The sequence below is a fragment of the Vigna angularis genome, chromosome 1 (genome assembly GCF_016808095.1).
Source record: "Vigna angularis cultivar LongXiaoDou No.4 chromosome 1, ASM1680809v1, whole genome shotgun sequence".
In the NCBI taxonomy this organism is placed as follows: domain Eukaryota; kingdom Viridiplantae; phylum Streptophyta; class Magnoliopsida; order Fabales; family Fabaceae; genus Vigna; species Vigna angularis.
In genome coordinates this window covers 64,569,700-64,590,268 of record NC_068970.1, presented here as the reverse complement: position 1 = coordinate 64,590,268, position 20,569 = coordinate 64,569,700, and the positions used below count along the sequence as shown (strand labels likewise).

Sequence of the window (20,569 nt, the reverse complement as noted above, 5' to 3'; positions counted from 1 at the left end):
TAGTTTTATTGAGGGTTCTGTTTTGACCGCTCGGTCTTTTCTTGTGTTCGGTTTTACACTAGTGTTCTGTAGTACACTAGTGTTCGGTCTTACACTAGTATTCTGTAGTACACTAGTGTTCGGTCTTACACTAGTATTCCGTAGTACACTAGCATTCAGTCTTATATTTGTGTTCCTTATTACACTGGTATTCAATATTATTTAGAATTTGGTTTATATATAGTTTTCAATCTAGTCATAGTGCTCGGTATTACTCTAGTAATCGGTCTAGTTCTAGTATTAGATATCATTCTAGTGTTCGGATAATTTAATGATTAGTTATATTTGAGTGTTCTACTTAAGTCCAGAGTGTCCGGTCTGAGGTGGTGCTTTGTTTTAAGAGTTCAGTATTGTGTTAGTAATTGACTTTCTACTAGGACTCAGTTATGTTGTACTCGGTATCTTTTAGTGGTCGGTTCGTATAAGTGTTCGATCACCTTTTTCAGTCATACTTATTATGTAACGTTCGGTCCTGTTCTTTGGGTAGTGAGAAATCGTCCGGTCTCCAATGTCGTCAGAATGTTTAGTTTGGTACGTGGGTTACACTATATTTTAAGTTAATTATATAAACATGCTGGGTGTGATTAATGGTGTGGATGTATTTTTGGGATGTTTGATGTTGAATATTTGTGAAAGTAAATAATAATAATAATAATTATTATTATAATAATATAATAATTATTATTATAATTATTATTAGTAGTATTATTATTATTATAATAATAATAACGACGATGATTTACAATTATTAGCAAAGAATATTTTTAACTATTTTTTAAATATGCATATTTGGTTATCGATTTTACTACAATCTATTTTATTATTATTTTTGATGAAAAACTATTTAAAAAAAAAACTATTATGTTAAATGTTTTTACCATTATAATAGTATAAATTTAATAAAAATATTTACTTTAGGACTGTTTTTTATATTAATTTTTTCGACAACTTTTATATAATTTTTAGTAATATTTTTTATTTTAATAATTATAATAATATGTCATTTTAATAGTATTTTTATCTTAATAATTATCATATTACGCAATTTTTTTATAATAATTTTTAGTAGACATATGTCCCTAAAGTTATCTAAATTTAGAATCCATAAATATTCTGTAAATTGTTGAGCCTTAATTGACTTAATAGCTTAAGTTATTGCCGTATTGACGTGGCTGACCAGAACAAACAACACGCGACAGATACTTTCAGAGAGGATAGTTGCAGAGAAAACAGAGTTCTTCATAGATCTTCATCATTCCCACTAGATCTTCATCATCTTTCTAATTCATTCCAATGTTAGGAAGTTCTTCATCATTTCCAGTCTCTACTTCTACCACCAGCTATCATGTGTTTCTCAGCTTCAGAGGAGAAGACACGCGTAAAAACTTCATCAGTCACCTTTATGCAGCACTGCAAAGGAAACGCATCAAAGCATATATTGATGAGAGAGCACAAAAGGGCGAAGAAATTTCGCTTGCACTCCAAACTGCGATAGAAGAATCAAAGATCTATGTCCTGGTTTTCTCCGAAAACTATGCATCTTCCACGTGGTGCTTGAAGGAACTGACTATGATACTGAACTGCAAGAAGAGATATGGAAGGGACGTGATACCGGTTTTCTACAAAGTGGATCCATCAACTGTCAGGAAGCAGGAAGAAAGATACAAAGAAGCATTCGAAGAGCATGAACAGCTGTTTAAGGACGACATGGAGAAAGTGCAAGGATGGAAGGATGCTCTAACCGAAGCTGCTGGACTCTCCGGTTGGGATTCAAACGTTATCAGGTCATTATATTTCTTACGTCCACTTTTCAGATATTCAGAATCTCTTTTCATTTACTAAAATCTGTTGATCTCGTCATAGTTCAAGTGTTTCTTTTTTTTCGTTTCTCTTAATCGGTCATGCATTTGATCATATCACTTTGTTATAGTTTAACTTTGTACAAGTCTCTTTTGCAGTAACAAAAGTCATAAACAGTTACTGTAGAACTTTTGCGATCTTGATTTGCAATTTTTAAACCAACCAAGCTAATATATGAAAATATGTCTACTTTGAACATCTCTTCAATGATGTTCACTCTTCTGAATTTTTCTTTAGTTTAGTTTAGCTTTGTCTTTACTAAAACTTTATTTTTCAAATTATCTGTCAGGTCAGAAAACACACTTGTTGAAGGAATTGTGGAAGATATTATGAGAAAATTGAATCTTTATTCCATTAGTTATAATCCAGGAACTATCGGCATTGAAAAACATATTGAAAGCATTCAGTTATTGATGCATTTTGAGTCATCAGATATTCGGATCATAGGAATTTGGGGCATGGGAGGAATAGGAAAAACTACAATTTCTGAACAAATATATCACACATTTACAATGCAATTTGATTCCAGAAGCCTTGTTTTAGACACTCAAGAAAAAATAAAAAGAGATGGAATAGACGCTGTCAGAAAAAAATATATGCCCGAGCTTCTAAATGAAGTACCATCCCTCAAAGGAATGAGGATTCTCATCATTCTTGATGATGTTACTGATTCGGTTCAACTTAAACAATTGCTAGGAAGGTGTGATAGTTTTGGACAAGGCAGTAGAATCATTATAACCAGTAGAGACAAACAAGTGTTAAAGAATGCTGGAGCTGATGACATCTACGAAGTTAAGGAGTTGAATTTTCCTGATTCTCTGAAACTTTTTAGTTTACATGCTTTTAAACAAAACTCTTCACAAGAAACAACGTACATGGACTTGGCAGAAGAGGTGTTGAGATATGCAAAAGGAATTCCATTAGTTCTCCAAATTTTGGGCTCATTACTTTACGGAAGAACAAGAGAAGCATGGGAAAGTCAGTTGCAAAAGTTGAAAAAAAGCCAACATCTTAAAATTTTTAATGTATTAAAATTAAGTTATGATGGGCTTGATGACGAGGAAAAGAATATATTTCTTGACATCGCTTGCTTTAATAGGGGATACGAAGAGAGCCTGGTAATAGAAAGATTAGACGACTGTGGTTTTTCTTCTAAAATTGGAATGGATGTTCTCAAAGATAGATGTCTAATATCTATCGTTAATGGTAGAATTGAAATGCATGATCTAATACAAGAAATGGGTCAAGAAATTGTTCGTCAGTGCCCTCAATATCCTGAAAAATGCAGTCGATTGTTTAAGGCTGACGAGATTCTTGAGGTTTTAAAAAAGAACAAGGTATGTTCCATTGTCACTCAATTAAAAGAGTTACATCGATTTACTTTTCTTAAATTGCAAACAACTTAGTTGTTACTAAACATTATAGAATATTTCATGTTTATTTATTTTCTAATTACATTGATTTACTTTTAGGGGTCAGATGCAATTCAGTGTATCTTACTAGATTTGGCAGAAATAAAAGAAGTTATAGTACATGGACAAACTTTCCAAAAGATGGATAATCTTAGGATGCTTATACTCGATGATTATTTTCGTATTGGAATTCTACGGGAATCCAAAGTGTCTCTTGCATCATCTCTTGTAAGTCTACCAGACTCTTTAAAGATTCTTTCTTGGAAAAGTTTCCCTCAAAGATCTTTACCACCAGACTTTTGCCCAAAAAATCTAGTGAGACTCGTAATGCCATACTGCCATCTTGAACAACTTTGGGAAGAAGATCAGGTTTTTAAAGTTATCTATATTCCTTTATGTTCTAAACTTAAGTATTTTTCTATACTATATATCTACATGTTTTCATTAGCAATTCCTTTACTTCACATTATTTTGTTTTTATACTTCTTTTATTAGACCCACTCAATATGCATATATCATTACAATCATATTTAGAATGCTAAAGATAATTATAAATCAAATATGTAGAACATGCATTTATTTGATGCATTTCATTTTATGGTCCATGATTGTATTGTCTATCCATATTATGTGTGAGGTATCTGGACAGAGTGCTTGTTTTTTTACTTTATAAGAGATATTTGTGTGTGGGTAATCTATTCTAATGTATAAAAGATATCGAAATGTTATTTTTTTTTCTTTTTGTATTATTTGAAACGCCCTTATTTAATATAATCATTCTTGCTTATAACTACTAGATAAATTACTAAAAAGAATTATCTTATTGTAAATTTAAATTCTTAAAATTATTTAAATATAAATGTACATCACCTATCATAAGTATATATTTTGGAAAATTCATTCCCAATTTTTTATGTCAAAATAGTTTTTTCCACCTATGATAACTTCATAACCAAACCTTCTTCAACCTCTCACCACTTCTACTTTAATTTTTGTGATTATATCACCATTGATGCATAATACATCTTTTTTCTACAATGAGTTTTGTATCTAATATTTCGGTCATAATACAACCTTAGATATCTCTCTCCCCATGCTCATAAAAGGGTCAAAACACACCCATAAAAGGACAAAACACACCCATAAAAGGACCAAATGCACATAAAGTCACACTCATAACGGTCATCAATGGAATCACATACAATATATACCAAAACCTTGTAAGAGATATAAATGAATAAAATGTATCAGTTAGTTTTCTAACATGGTATCAAGAGCCAGACCTAGTGTGTCGCTGTCACTTTCCGCCGCCGTCGCCGCCATCTGTTGTCTCCATTTGTCAGGCAAAGTTAAGGGTTAGGTTCGCCTTGAGAAGCATGACCCAACCCTAGTGGTCGCCTCCTTAGAAACCTCTGCACGCTCCTTCATGCGCCACTTCTCTCCGACTAGTCTTCGGCACATGTTCCTCACGCGTCACCTGTGGACGAGATCCAAAAAGGTATAATCCTCCGGCTTCATATCCTTCTCAAATTTGTCTCTCTGAGCTGCACTCTTGTATAACAAAAGATTTTGAATCGAAAGTTATTAAACAATTCATCATTTTGGTTAGTTGTCTTAAGAAAATTAAATTGAAGGGACAATTAGGGACAAAAAGGACATATTTCAAATATAGAGAAGGAGATAGGGAGACTTGACCAACTCCCTTTGAGAAAGTTTTGGAGCCATTTGTAAGGGTGATGAAATGAGATTTTTATTTAAAGGAAAGGGTTGAGAACAAGGGGTATTGCCAAAGATGTGATCAGAAGCACTTGAGTCAATTATCCATGAATTTTGACATTCCATGGATATAGAAATGCAAGTTGTGGATGTACTTGGAGAATGTAATGTGTATGTCAAGCTATTAGAATTTAATCACAAATACTCTTGATACTCTTCCTCAATGAACTTGGAATTGGTAGAGACAGTTGCAGCCTTAGAGATTTTAGTTGTTTTTGAGAAAAAACCATGCAAGGAGTAACAGTTTTCTTGGGTATGACCCATCCTTTTACTGTATATGCACTGCAGACGCCTCCGACCTCCACGTCCTCCTCTTCCACGTGGCAACCATGAATAATGGTTCAATTGGTTCATGAGCTTCCTGTGATTAAGGCACCGAGACACGAAAAAGACGTGTGGTCAGGGTTTCCATGGATGGGAACTCATGACTGATCAGTAGTTTATCTTTGATATGATCAAAGTTTGCTTGTAAAGCACAGAGGATCATCACCATGTAATATTTGTTAAGCTTCTTCTTGATGTCTTATAAATATTTGACTTCCAAGAACATTCTCAGCTCTTCCACAGCTGCTTGAGCTTCAATCATGAAGGAAACCATCATGGTCTACCATTTTGAGACATGCAAGCTTGTTTGTCATATCATAGAGACATTGAATATCATTAGCATAGATATTTTGAGCTTTCTTCCATAAAGAGTGACAAGTTTTGAAAGCTCTAAGAGATATCAGAAGTTTGGCTTCCATTGATTGTCATAGCAAAGCACACAATTGAAAATATGCTTGTCACCAGGTACATGGCTGCCATCTTGCTCAAGGTGATCGTAATGACCTTGACCAGGAAGTGATGGAGGCACTTTCGAAAAATGAAAGGGCACTTCCATACGCCATTTCTGATCAAGGGTTAAAGAAGCAAAAGAAGAAGCCACAAAACCCTAGGTAACTATCGCAAGGGTTGCTTCTGGATGCTAACAGAACGAGGTTCTGAGGGGCACACTGGAGAGAAGAGAGATTGGCAACAACTATGGAGGTGGCTCGGTGGTGTTCCGGCAAGCAAATGGCGGCGCGTGAGCAACACACGCTTGTTTGCGACGAAAGATGTTGCTCATGGCAGGTGGAGGAGAACAGGACTCTGGCACCGGCAGGGTTTGCCGTCGTGTGGAGAGGCGAACCAGATCTAATGGTCGCTGGACGAAACTGTGACGACAAACGGCAACCGACAGTGGCAAACAACGAGAAAACAGTGGAGAACAGTGGCCAACAGTGTTGAAGAGCTTCAAACTGCAATTGACAACTGCAAATAGGGACTGGACAACCCCAGACAATGAAAAATGTCACCGGACAGATACGGACAACGACGAGCGACATCAGACAAATGCAACAAGACAGAAATCAGAGCGGGATCAACTTGCTCTGATTGAAAGATCCCTCTCACTCTCGTTCTATCTATAAAAAAATCTAATACAAAAGTACATGAAAAGATTATAAGTTTGCCCTTAGACACTTAGGTGCATACCTAGGTATTATTATTATAAATACTAGACACACTACCTTAAGTAGGTTTAATGATGATACACAGGGTAATTATTCTAACACATGCATGATATAAAGTATTTCCACATTGTCATCTATTATAAATTACTTTAATCAGGTTGAAATAATTAGAATGTAATTTTAGATAGGAAAGAAAACATGTTGAATTTTGTGAATTTTTATAATAAATGTCAAATTTATAGCCACTATAATTTTATTTGTTCAACGTAAACTCAACACATAATGTAAGTAGGAGTTTATAATTGAAGAAAAATAGATAAGCTTCATTTTAGTTTTTCTTTATTACCTGATTCATTTTCTTTTTGTGGCAGAGTTTACCGAAGTTGAAAAGGCTCGACCTGAGTTATTCTGAGAAACTTACTAGAATACCAGACCTTTCCCAGTCACCAAATATTGAAGAAATAATTCTCAGTCATTGTCCAAAGTTGATTAAAGTTCACTCTTCCATATTACTCACCAAGCTCACTTCTTTACGTTTAGATAGATGTTATAATCTCAATAGTGTAACTGTTCCCAGCAATATTCTATCTAGATCACCAGGATCCATTAATCTTTCATGTTGTTCGAATCTTGAAATGTTTTCAACCAGTCAAACCCCAATATCTTATTCTCCACCATCGTCATCATTAATTGGTCCAATATTCCCTCATGTGAAACTGGGGCGTCAATTGCAACGTGGGCATTCCATAGAGGCGCACTCGGCTACAAGTGAAAATCCCTCAAGATCGTATTACAGTAGAATTTTCTCCATTACTTATTGGGAAGCGGATGAAGAAAAAGAAGTGACTAATAATAATATATACCTATATGATGAAATGTCGGAACAACTCTTTGAAGGTGTGTCCTTAAATTTTCGAAGTCCCAAGGAGCTCTGTTTCTTAGATCTCTCGAACTGTTCTTCCCTTACAATATTTCCATTTGACCTTTCTGAGATGAAATTCCTAAAGGAACTTTATCTCAGTGGTTGCTCAAAATTGGAATATTTCCCAGAGATTGAGGATACGATGGAAAATTTGGCGGTTCTAATCTTAGACGACACAGCCATACAGGCACTACCTTCATCCTTGTGGCGTTTGGTAGGGCTTCAACAACTGAGTTTGCGGGATTGCAGGAATCTTGAGATTATTCCATCTTCCATTGGAAGCCTCACCAGACTATGCAAGTTAGACCTTACCTACTGTGAATTACTTCAAAGTTTTCCAAACACCATTTTCAAATTGAAGTTGAGGAACCTTGATTTGTGTGGTTGCTTTAAGTTGAGGACCTTCCCAGAGATCACGGAGCCGACACAAACTTTTACTCATATAAATTTAACAGAAACGGCTATCAAATATCTGCCTTCCTCATTTGACAATTTGGTTAATCTTCGATCCCTGCAGCTCAACAAATGCAGGGATCTCGAATCACTCCCAAACTCCATTGTTAATCTAAAACATCTCTGTAAACTTGATTGTTCGGGGTGTGCCAAATTAACAGAAATCCCAACGCACATTGGTAGCCTCTGGTCATTAATGGAACTGTCACTGAGTGAGAGCGGAATCGTGAACCTTCCTGAAAGCATTGCTCATCTTTCAAGCATGATATTACTTGATTTAAGCGACTGCAAAAATCTTGAATGCATCCCACAGATTCCACTGTTTCTAAAACAACTGGTGGCATTGGATTGCACATCAATTAGAAGAGTGATGTCAAATCGAAACCTCTCAGATTCAAAGGAGGATGTCTTCATATTTCATTTGACCAATGCCCAACAACTGGATTTAGGTGCTCGTGCTAACATTGAGGAGGATGCAAGGCTCAGGATGACCCACGATGCATATACGTCTGTGTTCTTCTGTTTTCCAGCGAGTGCAATTCCTCATTGGTTTCCTTTTCGCAGCGAAGGACCTTCAGTGACTATAAATGAAGATTTAAGTTTCTGCAGCGATGGCAGGCTCATTGGTTTCGCTTTGTGTGTGGTTTTTGGAGTGTTAGATACGAATGATATTAATAGCAGATACAGTTCTTTTGTTTACAGCCTAACATTTGAATGTGATGATGATGGCACACAGATAATTCCAAATAGTAATGTGTTAGATAACTATTTCCCAGGGCGTTATAGTCACAGAGTCCTTGATAAAGATCACATATTTATGTGGAAATTTAACTTGGAGAGCCTAAGGGGGAGCAGCATGAACCTTAGGCTCTGTGATGCTCGCAGCTTCACTTTTGAGATCGATTATAACTTTGAGTTTGAGTGGTCAGATTACGTCTCCTTTGTGACAATAAAAGAATGCGGAATGTGCCCTCTTTATAGCAGCGAAAGCAATGTTGCAGAATCTTCAAGGTAAACAAAGGAAGATAGGAAGAGGAAGGCAGAAAACTACTTAGTGGGCTAGTCTCTTGCTCTTCTGCTAATTGGTATTCCGTTGGTGAGTGTGGCTTATAACCAATACTTGTTAATTACAACTTTCAAAACGTTCAACTTTTATTATGAATTTTTCATTTTTAATTTATTTGTTTTTTATTACATTTTCAATGGCATTTTACAGGTGGGTTCGTTCCGTAGCTGACAAGATTTCTAAGTTATTATTAGATATAGTTTGATGTCGTTGTAAGTTGAGTTGCTTCGTTGTCCCAAATTTGCATTTTGTTGAAACCTTAATGTATGGGCTTCATTAACTTCTTTAGCATATTTGGCTTTCATACATTATGAAATCTTTAAGAGCTGCAGTTGAAAGGGTAATTCGTAAATGGAAAATGTTTGTTTTGACACTCCGAATTTCCAATTCTACGACAAGTACCTATTATGTTTAATACATTTTAAGAACATTGTTAGAAAATTTGAGAAATATATAAAATGACTCAAAATAAAATATTAAAAATTTAGGTTTAATATTTTAGTCTTGATAGTTTCATGAATGTGTTATATTTAATAACATTAAGAATGTCGTAATAAAAATTGTGAAAAATACATAAATTATTCAAAGTGAAATATTAAAATTTTGGCTTAAATTTATTTTTAGTTTCTATAATTCTAAATGTAAAATTTTAGTCTAAAAATTGATTATAAATTTAATTTTGAATTTTTTAAAATTAAGCATTTTTAGTTTAATGTTCATAAGCAATTTAATTACTAAAATATGCTACATGTTTATCACTCACATTGCCTATTTAATGAATTAAAATTGTTTGATTTTAGAGACTTAAAATCTATATATGTATATTAAATATACATAAAAATTAAAATTATACATACGTAAAATCATGAAGAATAAAACTATATTTAAGTTTAAAATATAATGAGAGTTAACATGAAATTCATAAACACACTTTGAATATCATTAAAATTTATATTGTATAGAAATAAATAAGATAGAAAACATATAAGAACTCAAATCTATTACCTCAAAATTTTGATTAAAAAATTTATTTTAATGTCTTATATAAGTTTATTTATTGTTCATTTATGTCAATTATACTTGAATTTAAGTGGTATTATAAATTTAAATATTTTAGTGAAGTTTTTATTAATTTTATTTATTAATATGTTGACATATAAGCAAAATAACATTCATATCATATAATTAATTGAAAAATTAAACAAGTAAAATATATAAATTTAATATCTTAATTAGAAAATATAAAAAAAATTTGAATACTCACATAATTAAATAAATTTAAATTTATTAAAGACTTAAACGTAATTAATCTAACTTTTTTTATTATCATATAACTTCAATATAACCTATAATAAATTATGTATCTGCATCACTTAACATTAACATACAATAAGGTTCAATTTTAACTCACTTTGTCAGTTTGTTCTTATAAGAGTGATGTCATTCTCATTTAAATTTTTACAATATACTTTTATTAGAAAGAAGAAGAGAGACGAGATAAAGATAAATAAAGGTAAACCGTTGATACATGCATATAATATAAAGTTCACTCTTCCATATTACTCAGCAAGCTTAGTTGTTTACGTTTAGATAGATGTTATAATCGCAAAAGTGTAATTGTTCCCAACAATATTGTATCCATGTCACCAGGTTTCATTCTTCTTTTCTCGTGTTGGAATCTTGAAATGTTTTCAACCAGGATTCCTTATGTGAAACTAGAGAATCGACCAGGCACTTTCTTAATACCCCGTTTTAGGCAAATGAAGTTTCGATGTATTAGAAGGTGGACTTTTGAGACTAACTTAATCGATAAAATCGATTTGTAGCGTGAGTTTTGTAATTTATTTATATATTATAATTTGATCTTATGACGTAAGACTTAGATGTGATAATTGAGAGATATGATAGAGAAAACGAAGTGGCTAATAATAGCTAAGAAGAATATGATGAATTGCATATACAACTCATTGGAGGTGTGTCCTTAAACTTTCAAAGTCTCAAGAAGCTCTGTTTCATAGATCTCTCGAAGTGTTCTTCCCTCAAAATATTTCCATTTGACCTTTCTGAGATTAAATTCCTAAAGAAACTTTGTCTCAGTGGTTGCTCAAAATTGCAAAATTTCCCTCTGAAATAAGGACACGATATGGAAGAAAGATCTAGCGGTGCTCATCTTAGACAGCACATTCGTTATGCTCTTTTACAACTCCTCAATGGAGAAAGTAAACGTTGGAAAAGCTTTTCCTAACCTTTTAATGTACCAACTTGTTACATGGAGCTGTAAAACCAGAAAATTTTATTTGGTTAACGTGCAAGAGTGAAGATGATATATAAGAAGTTATTTGTTGTTCTTGGTTTGTTCACTTTGAAACACCTTGTTTCATTTGAGTAATGGTTAAATCTTTTTAAGTGTAGTTTGACAGTAAAGTTGAAGACAATTTATTTGAATTTATATAATATATATACGATTTTTTTAAGGCTATACAAAATATTTAATAATAAAATTATACGAAACCCATTATTCTTTACAAGGAAAAAAAGTGTAAATTAAAAACTCAATCTCAATTACATGTCTTTATAGTAAAAATAAATTACATAAAATTGGAAAATAAATGATTAAATAATTAATACCCTACCCATAATTTTTGTAAATATTAAATATGATTTTAGTCTTTTTAATATTATAAAAGTATAAATTTAATAAAAAATATTTAATTTTTATGATCGCTTTTATATTAAAATTTTATATAACTTTTAATAATATTTCTTATTATAATATTTAATTTTTAGTTTTATTTATTTTTTATTATCATGAAAAGAGGATATGGTGTATGTCCCTTAGTTAGTTTCTGCAGCTATTAGCGATATAAATTTAGAGTCATAATTATTGTGTAAATTGTTGACTCTTCAATGGATTCAATGTTTTTCTTTTTCTTTTGATCAGTTAGTTGTTCGACAACTACTGCTATATTTTTTCAAAATGGTTATTTCACACTTCTTATTATTATTTTGACAACTTTTTATAAAAGTAAAATGATTCTATAAAAAGAGAATTTTTGTATTTTAAAGGAAGAAAGGTGGTAAAATATAGGGAAAGGATAGTATTATAAAATGTTGGTTAGCGTTTCATTTTCGTTATTTTTTTTAATAACGATACTATCATACACTTTTACATTTGTTATAGTGTAAATTTTTGTATTTAAAAAAAAAAAAGTATAAAATGAATGTAAAAGTTTTATGTTGGTCAAATAATCATTGTTTTTTTTAATGTATGGACAGATATTTTGTGAAAATTGAATGGCTTCTCCAAAAGTTGGTTTGGTTTTTATTATGTGACAGAGCAGCAGAGATGACTTTGGGTAGAAATGGTAGAAATATATACCTTCGTTTCTAACTGAGAGTATACAAATTTTTGGAATCCTGAGCCTTGAGAATTGCAGAGAAAGAAGAGAGAATTGATTTCGATGGCAGAGAGTTCTTCATCATTCGCTGGGTCCGCTTCTCCCACCAGGTACGATGTGTTTCTGAACTTCAGAGGGGAAGACACTCGTGAGAACTTCATTAGTCACCTTTATGCAGCGCTGGAGAGGAAGCACATTGAAACATATATTGATTACAGACTACAAAGGGGCGAAGAAATTTCACCTGCACTGCAAACTGCAATAGAAGAATCAAAGATCTATGTCCTGGTTTTCTCCGAAAACTATGCATCTTCGACGTGGTGCCTGAATGAGCTCACTAAGATACTGGACTGCAAGAAGAGATATGGAAGGGATGTGATACCCATTTTCTACAAGGTGAATCCATCAACTGTCAGGAAGCACGAAGAGAGATACAAAGATGCATTCGAAGAGCATGAACTGCGGTTTAAGGAAAACATGGACAAAGTGCAAGAATGGAAAGATGCTCTAACCGAAGCTGCTGGCTTCTCAGGATGGGATTCAAACGTTATCAGGTCATTATATTTCTTACATCCACTTTTCAAATATTCAGAATCTCTTAAAATCTGTTGATCTCATCATAGTTCAAGTTTTTCTTTTTCTTCCTTTGTCTTATACTCTGTTATGGATTTGATCATATGACTCTGTTATAGTTTAACTTTGTACAAGTCTGTTCTCCAGTATCAAAAGTCACAAACAGTTACTGTAGAACTTTAGTCATCTCGATTTGCAATCTTTAAACCAACCAAGCTAATATATGAAGATAATGTGTATACTTACGTTGAACATCTCTTCAATGATGTTCACTCTTCTGAATTTTTCTTTAGTTTAGTTTAGCTTTGTGCTTGAATACTAAAACTTTATTTTCCAAATTATCTGTCAGGTCAGAAAACTCACTTGTTGAAAAAATTGTGGAAGACATTTTGGAAAAATTGGATCTTTATTCCATTAGTTCTGATCGAGGAATCATCGGCGTTGAAAAACAAATTGAAAGCATTCGGTTATTGATGCATTTTGAGTCATCAGATATCCGGATCATAGGAATTTGTGGCATGGGAGGAATAGGAAAAACTACAATTTCTCAACAAATATATCACACATTTGCAAAGCAATTTGATTCCAGAAGCCTTGTTTTAGACACTAAAAAAAAAATAGAAAGAGATGGAATAGACACTGTTAGAGAAAAATATATGTCTGAGCTTCTAAATGAAGTACCATCCCCTAGTTTATTATACTACAGTGAAAGACTCAAACGAATAAGGATTCTCATCATTCTTGATGATGTTACCGATTCACTACAACTTAAACAATTGCTAGGAAGGCATGATAGTTTTGGACAAGGCAGTAGAATCATTATAACCAGCAGAGACAGACAAGTGTTAAAGAATGCTGGAGCATATGACATCTACGAAGTTAAGGAGTTGAATTTTCCTGATTCTCTAAAACTTTTTAGTTTACATGCTTTCAAACAAAACTCTTCACAAGAAACAACGTACATGGACTTGGTAGAAGAGGTGTTGAGATATGCAAAAGGAATTCCATTAGTTCTCCAAATTTTGGGCTCATTAATTTATGGCAGAACAAGAGAAGCATGGGAAAGTCAGTTACAAAAGTTGGAAACATGCCAACATCTTAAAATTTTTAATGTATTAAAATTAAGTTATGATGGGCTTGATGACGAGGAGAAGAACATATTTCTTGACATCGCTTGCTTTTATAGGAGAGTCAAGGAGAGTGTGGTAGTAGAAATACTAGACGACTGTGGTTTTTCCTCTAAGATTGGAATGGATGTTCTAAAAGATAGATGTCTAATATCTATCTTGGATGGTAGAATTGAAATGCACGATCTCATACAAGAAATGGGTCAAGAAATTGTTCGTAAAGAGTGTTCTCAATATCCAAGAAAACGCAGTCGATTGTTCAAGGCTGACGAAATTCATGAGGTTTTAGAAAAGAGCAAGGTATGTTCTGTTATCACTCAATTGAGAGAGTCACATGGATTACCTTTTCTTAAATTGCAAACCACACTTAGTTGTTATTAAACATTATGGAATATTTCATGTTTATTTATTTTCCAGTTACATTGATTTACTTTTAGGGGTCAGATGCAATTCAGTGTATCTTACTAGATTTGCGGGAAATAAAAGAAGTTATAATACATGGACAAACTTTCCAAAAGATGGATAATCTTAGGATGCTTATGCTCGATGATTTTCGTTATGGGCATCTATGCGAATCCAAAGTGTTTCTTGCATCATCTCTTGTAATTCTACCAAACACTTTAAAGATTCTTTGTTGGAATGGTTTCCCTCAAAGATCTTTACCACCGAACTTTTGCCCACAAAATCTAGTGAGACTCGAAATGCCAAACTGCCATCTTGAACAACTTTGGGAAGAAGATCAGGTTTTTCAAGTTATCTATATTCCTTTATGTTCTAAACTTACAAGTATTTTTCTGTACTATACATCTACATGTTTTCCTTAGCAATTCCTTTGTGCCTACTCCACATTATTTGTTTTGATACTTCTTTTATTAGACCCACTCAATTATGCATATATCCTTAGCATGCTTCTAAAGATATTTATAAATCAAATATGTAGAAGATGCATTTGTATGATGCATTTCATTTTATGGTCCATATTGTATTGTCTATCCACATTATGGGTGAGGTACTGGATAGAGTGCTTGTTTTTTTACTTTATAAGAGATATTTGTGTGTTGGTAATTTTAATGTATAAAAGATACCGAAATGTTATTTTTTTCTTTTATATTATTCGAAACACCCCTATTTAATATAATCATTCTTTCTTATAACTACTAGATATATTACTAAAAAGAATTATCTTATTGTAACTTTAAAATCTTAAAATTATTTATATATAAATGTACATCACCTATCATAAGTATATATTTTGAAAAATTCATTCCATGTCAAAATAGTTCTTTCCACTTATGATAACTTCATAGCCAAAAACCTTCTTCAACCTCTCACCACTTCATACCTTAACATTCCTGATTATATCACCATTGATGCATAAAACATCTTTATTCATAATAAGTTTTGTATTTAATATTTCGGTCATAATACAACCTTAGATATCCCTCGCGACATGCTCTCAAAAGGATCAAAACATACCCATAAAAAGCCAAAACACACCCATAAAAGGGCAAAATGCACATAAGGTCACACTCATAATGGTCATCAATGGAATCACATACAATATATAACATCATGTATATCACGCACTTTCGTATACATATTCATGCATCTTATAGTCATCAGCATCAGCCTCATAGAATGACCTCGTTTCCTAATTCAAAAGGAAGATTTTTTTACTTCAATGATCACATAACTTGAGTGACATCTTGCTCGATAAACCTTTTGTGACTTGAATAAATATATCTGAAAGAGAGAGACTTCGACCTCTTCCTCTTTCGAACGGTTTAGTAATGCTACTTGTTAAATATCTAATAAGTTCTTGAAGCATAAAACACATTGCTTCATTGGTTAGAAATTTAAGATAAGTTGAAAATATTATATTGTGTAGAAATGAATAAGATAGAGAACATATAAGAACTCACAAACTTTCAAAAATTTGGATTAAAAATATGTTTTAATATCTAATATGAGTTTATTAATTGTTCTTTTATGCCAATTATCCTTGAAGTTTAACTGGTATTATAAATTTAAATATTTTAGTGAAGTTTTTATTAATTTTATTTATTAATATGTTAACAAATTATGTATTTAATAAATTACGGAAAGATGGATTTATATATATTGTCTGTATCACTTAACATTAACATTCAACCTACCTATCTAAGGTTCAATTTTAATTCACTTTGTCAGTTTATTCTTGTAAGAGTAAAGTCGTTCTCATTTAAATTTTTACAATATATGCATAATATAAAGTATTTCCACATTGTTATCTATTATAAATTACTTTCATCAGGTTGAAATTATTACGATGTAATTTTTATAATAACTATCAAATTTATAGCCACTATAATTTTGTTTGTTCAACCGTAAACTCAACAGATAATGTAAATAGGAGTTTATTGAAGAAAAGTAGATAAGCTTCATTTTAGTTTTTCTTTATTACCTGATTCATTTCCTTTTTGTGGCAGAGTTTACCCAAGTTGAAAAGGCTCAACCTGGGTTATTCTAAGAAACTTAAAAGAATACAAGACATTTCCCTGTCACCAAATATTGAAGAAATAATTCTCAGCGGCTGTGTAAAATTGAAAGAAGTTTACTCTTCGACATTCCTTAGCGAGCTCTGTTGTTTATGTTTAGATTTTTGTTCGAATTTGAGGAGTGTAAATATTCCCAGCAATATTCTATCCAGATCACCAGGATTGATTCTTTTTTCCTCGTGTCGCAAGCTTGAAATGTTTTCAACCACTCAAACCCAAATATGTTATTCTCCACCATCATCATCATTAATCGGTCCAATATTCCCTCATGTCAAACTGTGGCGTCAACGTCGAAATTTCTTTGGGGCGCCCATTTGTCGTGCTAGCCTTCCCCCAAGACCCCATTCCAATGAAATTTTCTCCATTACTTTTGACCGATATTGGGGAGCAGATGAAGAAAATGAAGTGACTAATAATAATATACACGTATATGATGAAATACGGATACAACTCACTGGAGGTGTGCCCTTAAACTTTCAAAGTCTCAAGAAGTTCTGTTTCATAGATCTCTCAAACTGTTCTTCCCTTACAATATTTCCATTTGACCTTTCTGAGATGAAATTCCTAAAGAAACTTTGTCTCCGTGGTTGCTCAAAATTGGAAAATTTCCCCGAGATTGAGGACACGATGGAAAATTTAGCGGTTCTAATCTTAGACCACACAGCCATACAGGCACTACCTTCATCCTTGTGGCGTTTGGTAGGGCTTCAACAACTGAGTTTGCGAGGTTGCAAGAATCTTGAGATTATTCCATCTTCCATTGGAAGCCTCATCAGACTATGCAAGTTAGACATTACCTACTGTGAATCACTTCAAACTTTTCCAAGCACCATTTTCAAATTGAAGTTGAGGATACTTGATTTGTGTGGATGTTTAAGGTTGAGGACCTTCCCAGAGATCACGGAGCAGACACAAACTTTTTCTCACATTAACTTAAAAGAAACGGCTATCAAAGAACTGCCTTCCTCATTTGGCAATTTGGTTAATCTTCGATCCCTGCAGCTCAACAAATGCACTGATCTCGAATCACTCCCAAACTCCATTGTTAATCTAAAGCATCTCTGTAAACTTGATTGTTCGGGGTGTGCCAAATTAACAGAAATCCCAACACACATTGGTAGCCTGTCGTCATTAATGGAACTGTCACTGAGTGAGAGCGGAATCGTGAACCTTCCTGAAAGCATTGCTCATCTTTCAAGCTTGAAATCACTTGATTTAAGTGGCTGCAAAAATCTTGAATGCATCCCACAGATTCCACCGTTTCTAAAACAACTGGTGGCATTGGATTGCCCATCCATTAGACGAGTGATGTCAAATCGAAACCTCTCAGATTCCAAAGAGGGTGTCTTCAAATTTCATTTCACCAATGCCCAACAACTGGATTCAGGTGCTCGTGCTAACATTGAGGAGGATGCAAGGCTCAGGATGACCGAGGATGCATATAGGTCTGTGTTCTTCTGTTTTCCAGGGACTGCAGTTCCTCATTGGTTCCCTTTTCGCAGCGAAGGATCTTCAGTGACTATAAATGAAGATTTACGTTTCTGCAGCGATGACAGGCTCATTGGATTCGCTTTGTGTGTGGTTTTGGGAGTCTTAGATACGAATGATATTAATGGTAGATACGGTTCTTTTCGTTACAGTCTAAAATTTAAATCTGATGATGATGATACACAGATTATTCCAAATAATGATGCTCTAAACAACTATTTCAAATGGAATTATAAAGACAGAGTTGCCAATCAAGATCACGCGTTCATGTGGAAATTTAACTTGGAGTCTCTGAGGAGGAGCGGCATGAGCCTTAGACTCCGTGATGCTCGCAGCTTCACTTTTGAGATTAGTCCATTGGATTCTAGCTTTCAGCGAGACTACAGATCAATTGTGAGAGAGTTAAAATCAGTTGTCACAATAAAAGGATGCGGCGTATGCCCTCTGTATAGAAGCGGAAGCAATGTTGCAGAGTCTTCAAGGGAAAAAAAGGGAAGATAGGAAGAGGAAGGCCGAAAGCTACCTAATCAGCTAGTTTCTTGTTCTTCTGGTAATTGGTCTTCTGTTTGAGTGTCTTATCCCAATACTTCTTAGTTTCAAGTTTCAAAACGTTAACATTTTATTATGAATTTCTCATTTTTAATTTGCTTTGGTTTATTTAAATTTTCAATGGCGTGTTTTACGGGTGAGTTCATTCAACAAGATCTTTTAGTTGTTGTTGGATATAGTTTGATGTTTCTGTTTCGACAAGTTGGATTGCTCTGTTGTCCCTTGAAACTCTTCATATATTGGTTTCATTAACTTCTTTATCATATTTGGCTTGCATTTGCAGAGAAGGCGTTATGAAATCCTGAGGAGCTACTGCATTTGAAAGGGTAATAGGAGCGTCGTATATCATTGTATTAGGATAGAGCTGTCAAACCAGAAATTTCTGTTTGGTTAATGTGGAAGAGTGAAGATGATAACAAGTTATTATTTGTTGATCTTGGCCTGTGATGGTTAATTCTTTATAATTATAGTTTCACTGTAAAGTTGAAGACAGTTTATTTGAATTTATAATCTTATTGATTTCTCGGCTACATTTTCTAAGTTTCTGGTTCCTGAAAACATTAGCATAAAACCATTCATGCGTATGATATATAAGATTTCTTTGAAACGCTATACAAAATATTTAATACAAAGTTATATGAAATCCATTTTTCTTTTAAAAGTAAATTAAAAAATCATTCTCCATTACGTGTCTTTATGAAAATAAATTATATAAAAATGAAAAAAAGTTATTGATAATTAATATCTTTAGCTGCTGGAGATTTTATTTTTTTAAAATTTTACTTGTCTTTTAAAATGTATAATTTGCTTAACAATTTTAAAAAATTATCAATTTAAAAAAAGAGAGTCTTATTTTATCTTAATAATAATAATAATAATAATAATAATAATAATAATAATGACGGTGATGTATAATTATTAGTAAAGAAAATATTTTTTAATCTTTTTTTTAAGTATACATATTTGGTTACTGATTTTACTACAACCTATTTTATTAATTTTATTTTTTAATGAAAAATTATATAGTAAATAACAACTATTTTTAAATGTATTTATTTTCCAATTACATTGATTTACTTTTAGGGGTCAGATGCAATTCAGTGTATCTTCCTAAAGTTGTGGGAAATAACAGAAGTTATAGTACATGGACAAACTTTCAAAAAGATGGATAATCTCAGGATTCTTATGCTCAATGATTTTTATTGTGGTGATGGGCTTAAAGTGTCTCTTGCATCATCTCTTGTAAGTCTACCAGACACTTTAAAGATTCTTTATTGGAGTAGTTTCCCTCAAAGATCTTTACCACCGAACTTAGTGAGACTCAAGATGCCAAGAGGCCATCTTGAACAACTTTGGGAAGAATATAAGGTATTTCAAGTTATTTATATTCCTTTATGTTCTAAACTTACAAGTATTTTTCTATACTATATATCTACATGTTTTCATTAGCAATTCCTTTGTGCCTACTCCACATTATTTTTTGTTATACTTCTTTTATTAGACCCACTCATATGCATATATCATTACAATCATATTTAGCATGCTTCTAAAGATAATTATAAATCAAATATGTAGAACATGCATTTGTTTGATACATTTTGGTCCATGATTTTATTGTCTACCGTGTGAGATATCTGGATAGAGTGTTTGTTTTTTTTACTTTACAAGAGATATTTGTGTAGGTACCTAATCTATCTAATGTTGACAAGTGTTTTTTTATTGTTTTCGTTTAAAATACATCCTTTCCCAATTAACTCAATTAAATGACAGGAAATTATGAGGATAATTTAAAAATTTCGAATACTTTGTTAAAACAATTTAATAAAACTCAATTAAAAATATGATCAAATTTATAAAAGACTTAAACTAAATTAAACCA

At 32.7% G+C, this 20,569-nt stretch overlaps 2 protein-coding genes across 2 annotated transcripts; both read left to right on the top strand.

Moving 5' to 3' along the window:
- Positions 1-1,190: 1,190 nt before the first annotated feature.
- Positions 1,191-19,213, top strand: LOC108318692 (disease resistance protein RPV1). The gene is made up of 9 exons (XM_052873097.1): positions 1,191-1,823; positions 2,189-3,236; positions 3,372-3,680; positions 6,949-8,963; positions 12,295-12,383; positions 12,448-12,970; positions 13,339-14,416; positions 14,554-14,859; positions 18,974-19,213. Exons 1-9 carry the CDS (start codon positions 1,333-1,335, stop codon positions 19,010-19,012), a joined length of 5,898 nt encoding a protein of 1,965 aa, XP_052729057.1. The 5' UTR covers positions 1,191-1,332; the 3' UTR covers positions 19,013-19,213.
- LOC128197778 (protein SUPPRESSOR OF npr1-1, CONSTITUTIVE 1-like) lies at positions 16,522-18,686 on the top strand. Its single transcript, XM_052880546.1, has one exon. It carries the CDS (start codon positions 16,849-16,851, stop codon positions 18,640-18,642), a length of 1,794 nt encoding a protein of 597 aa, XP_052736506.1. The 5' UTR covers positions 16,522-16,848; the 3' UTR covers positions 18,643-18,686.
- Positions 19,214-20,569: the final 1,356 nt, after the last annotated feature.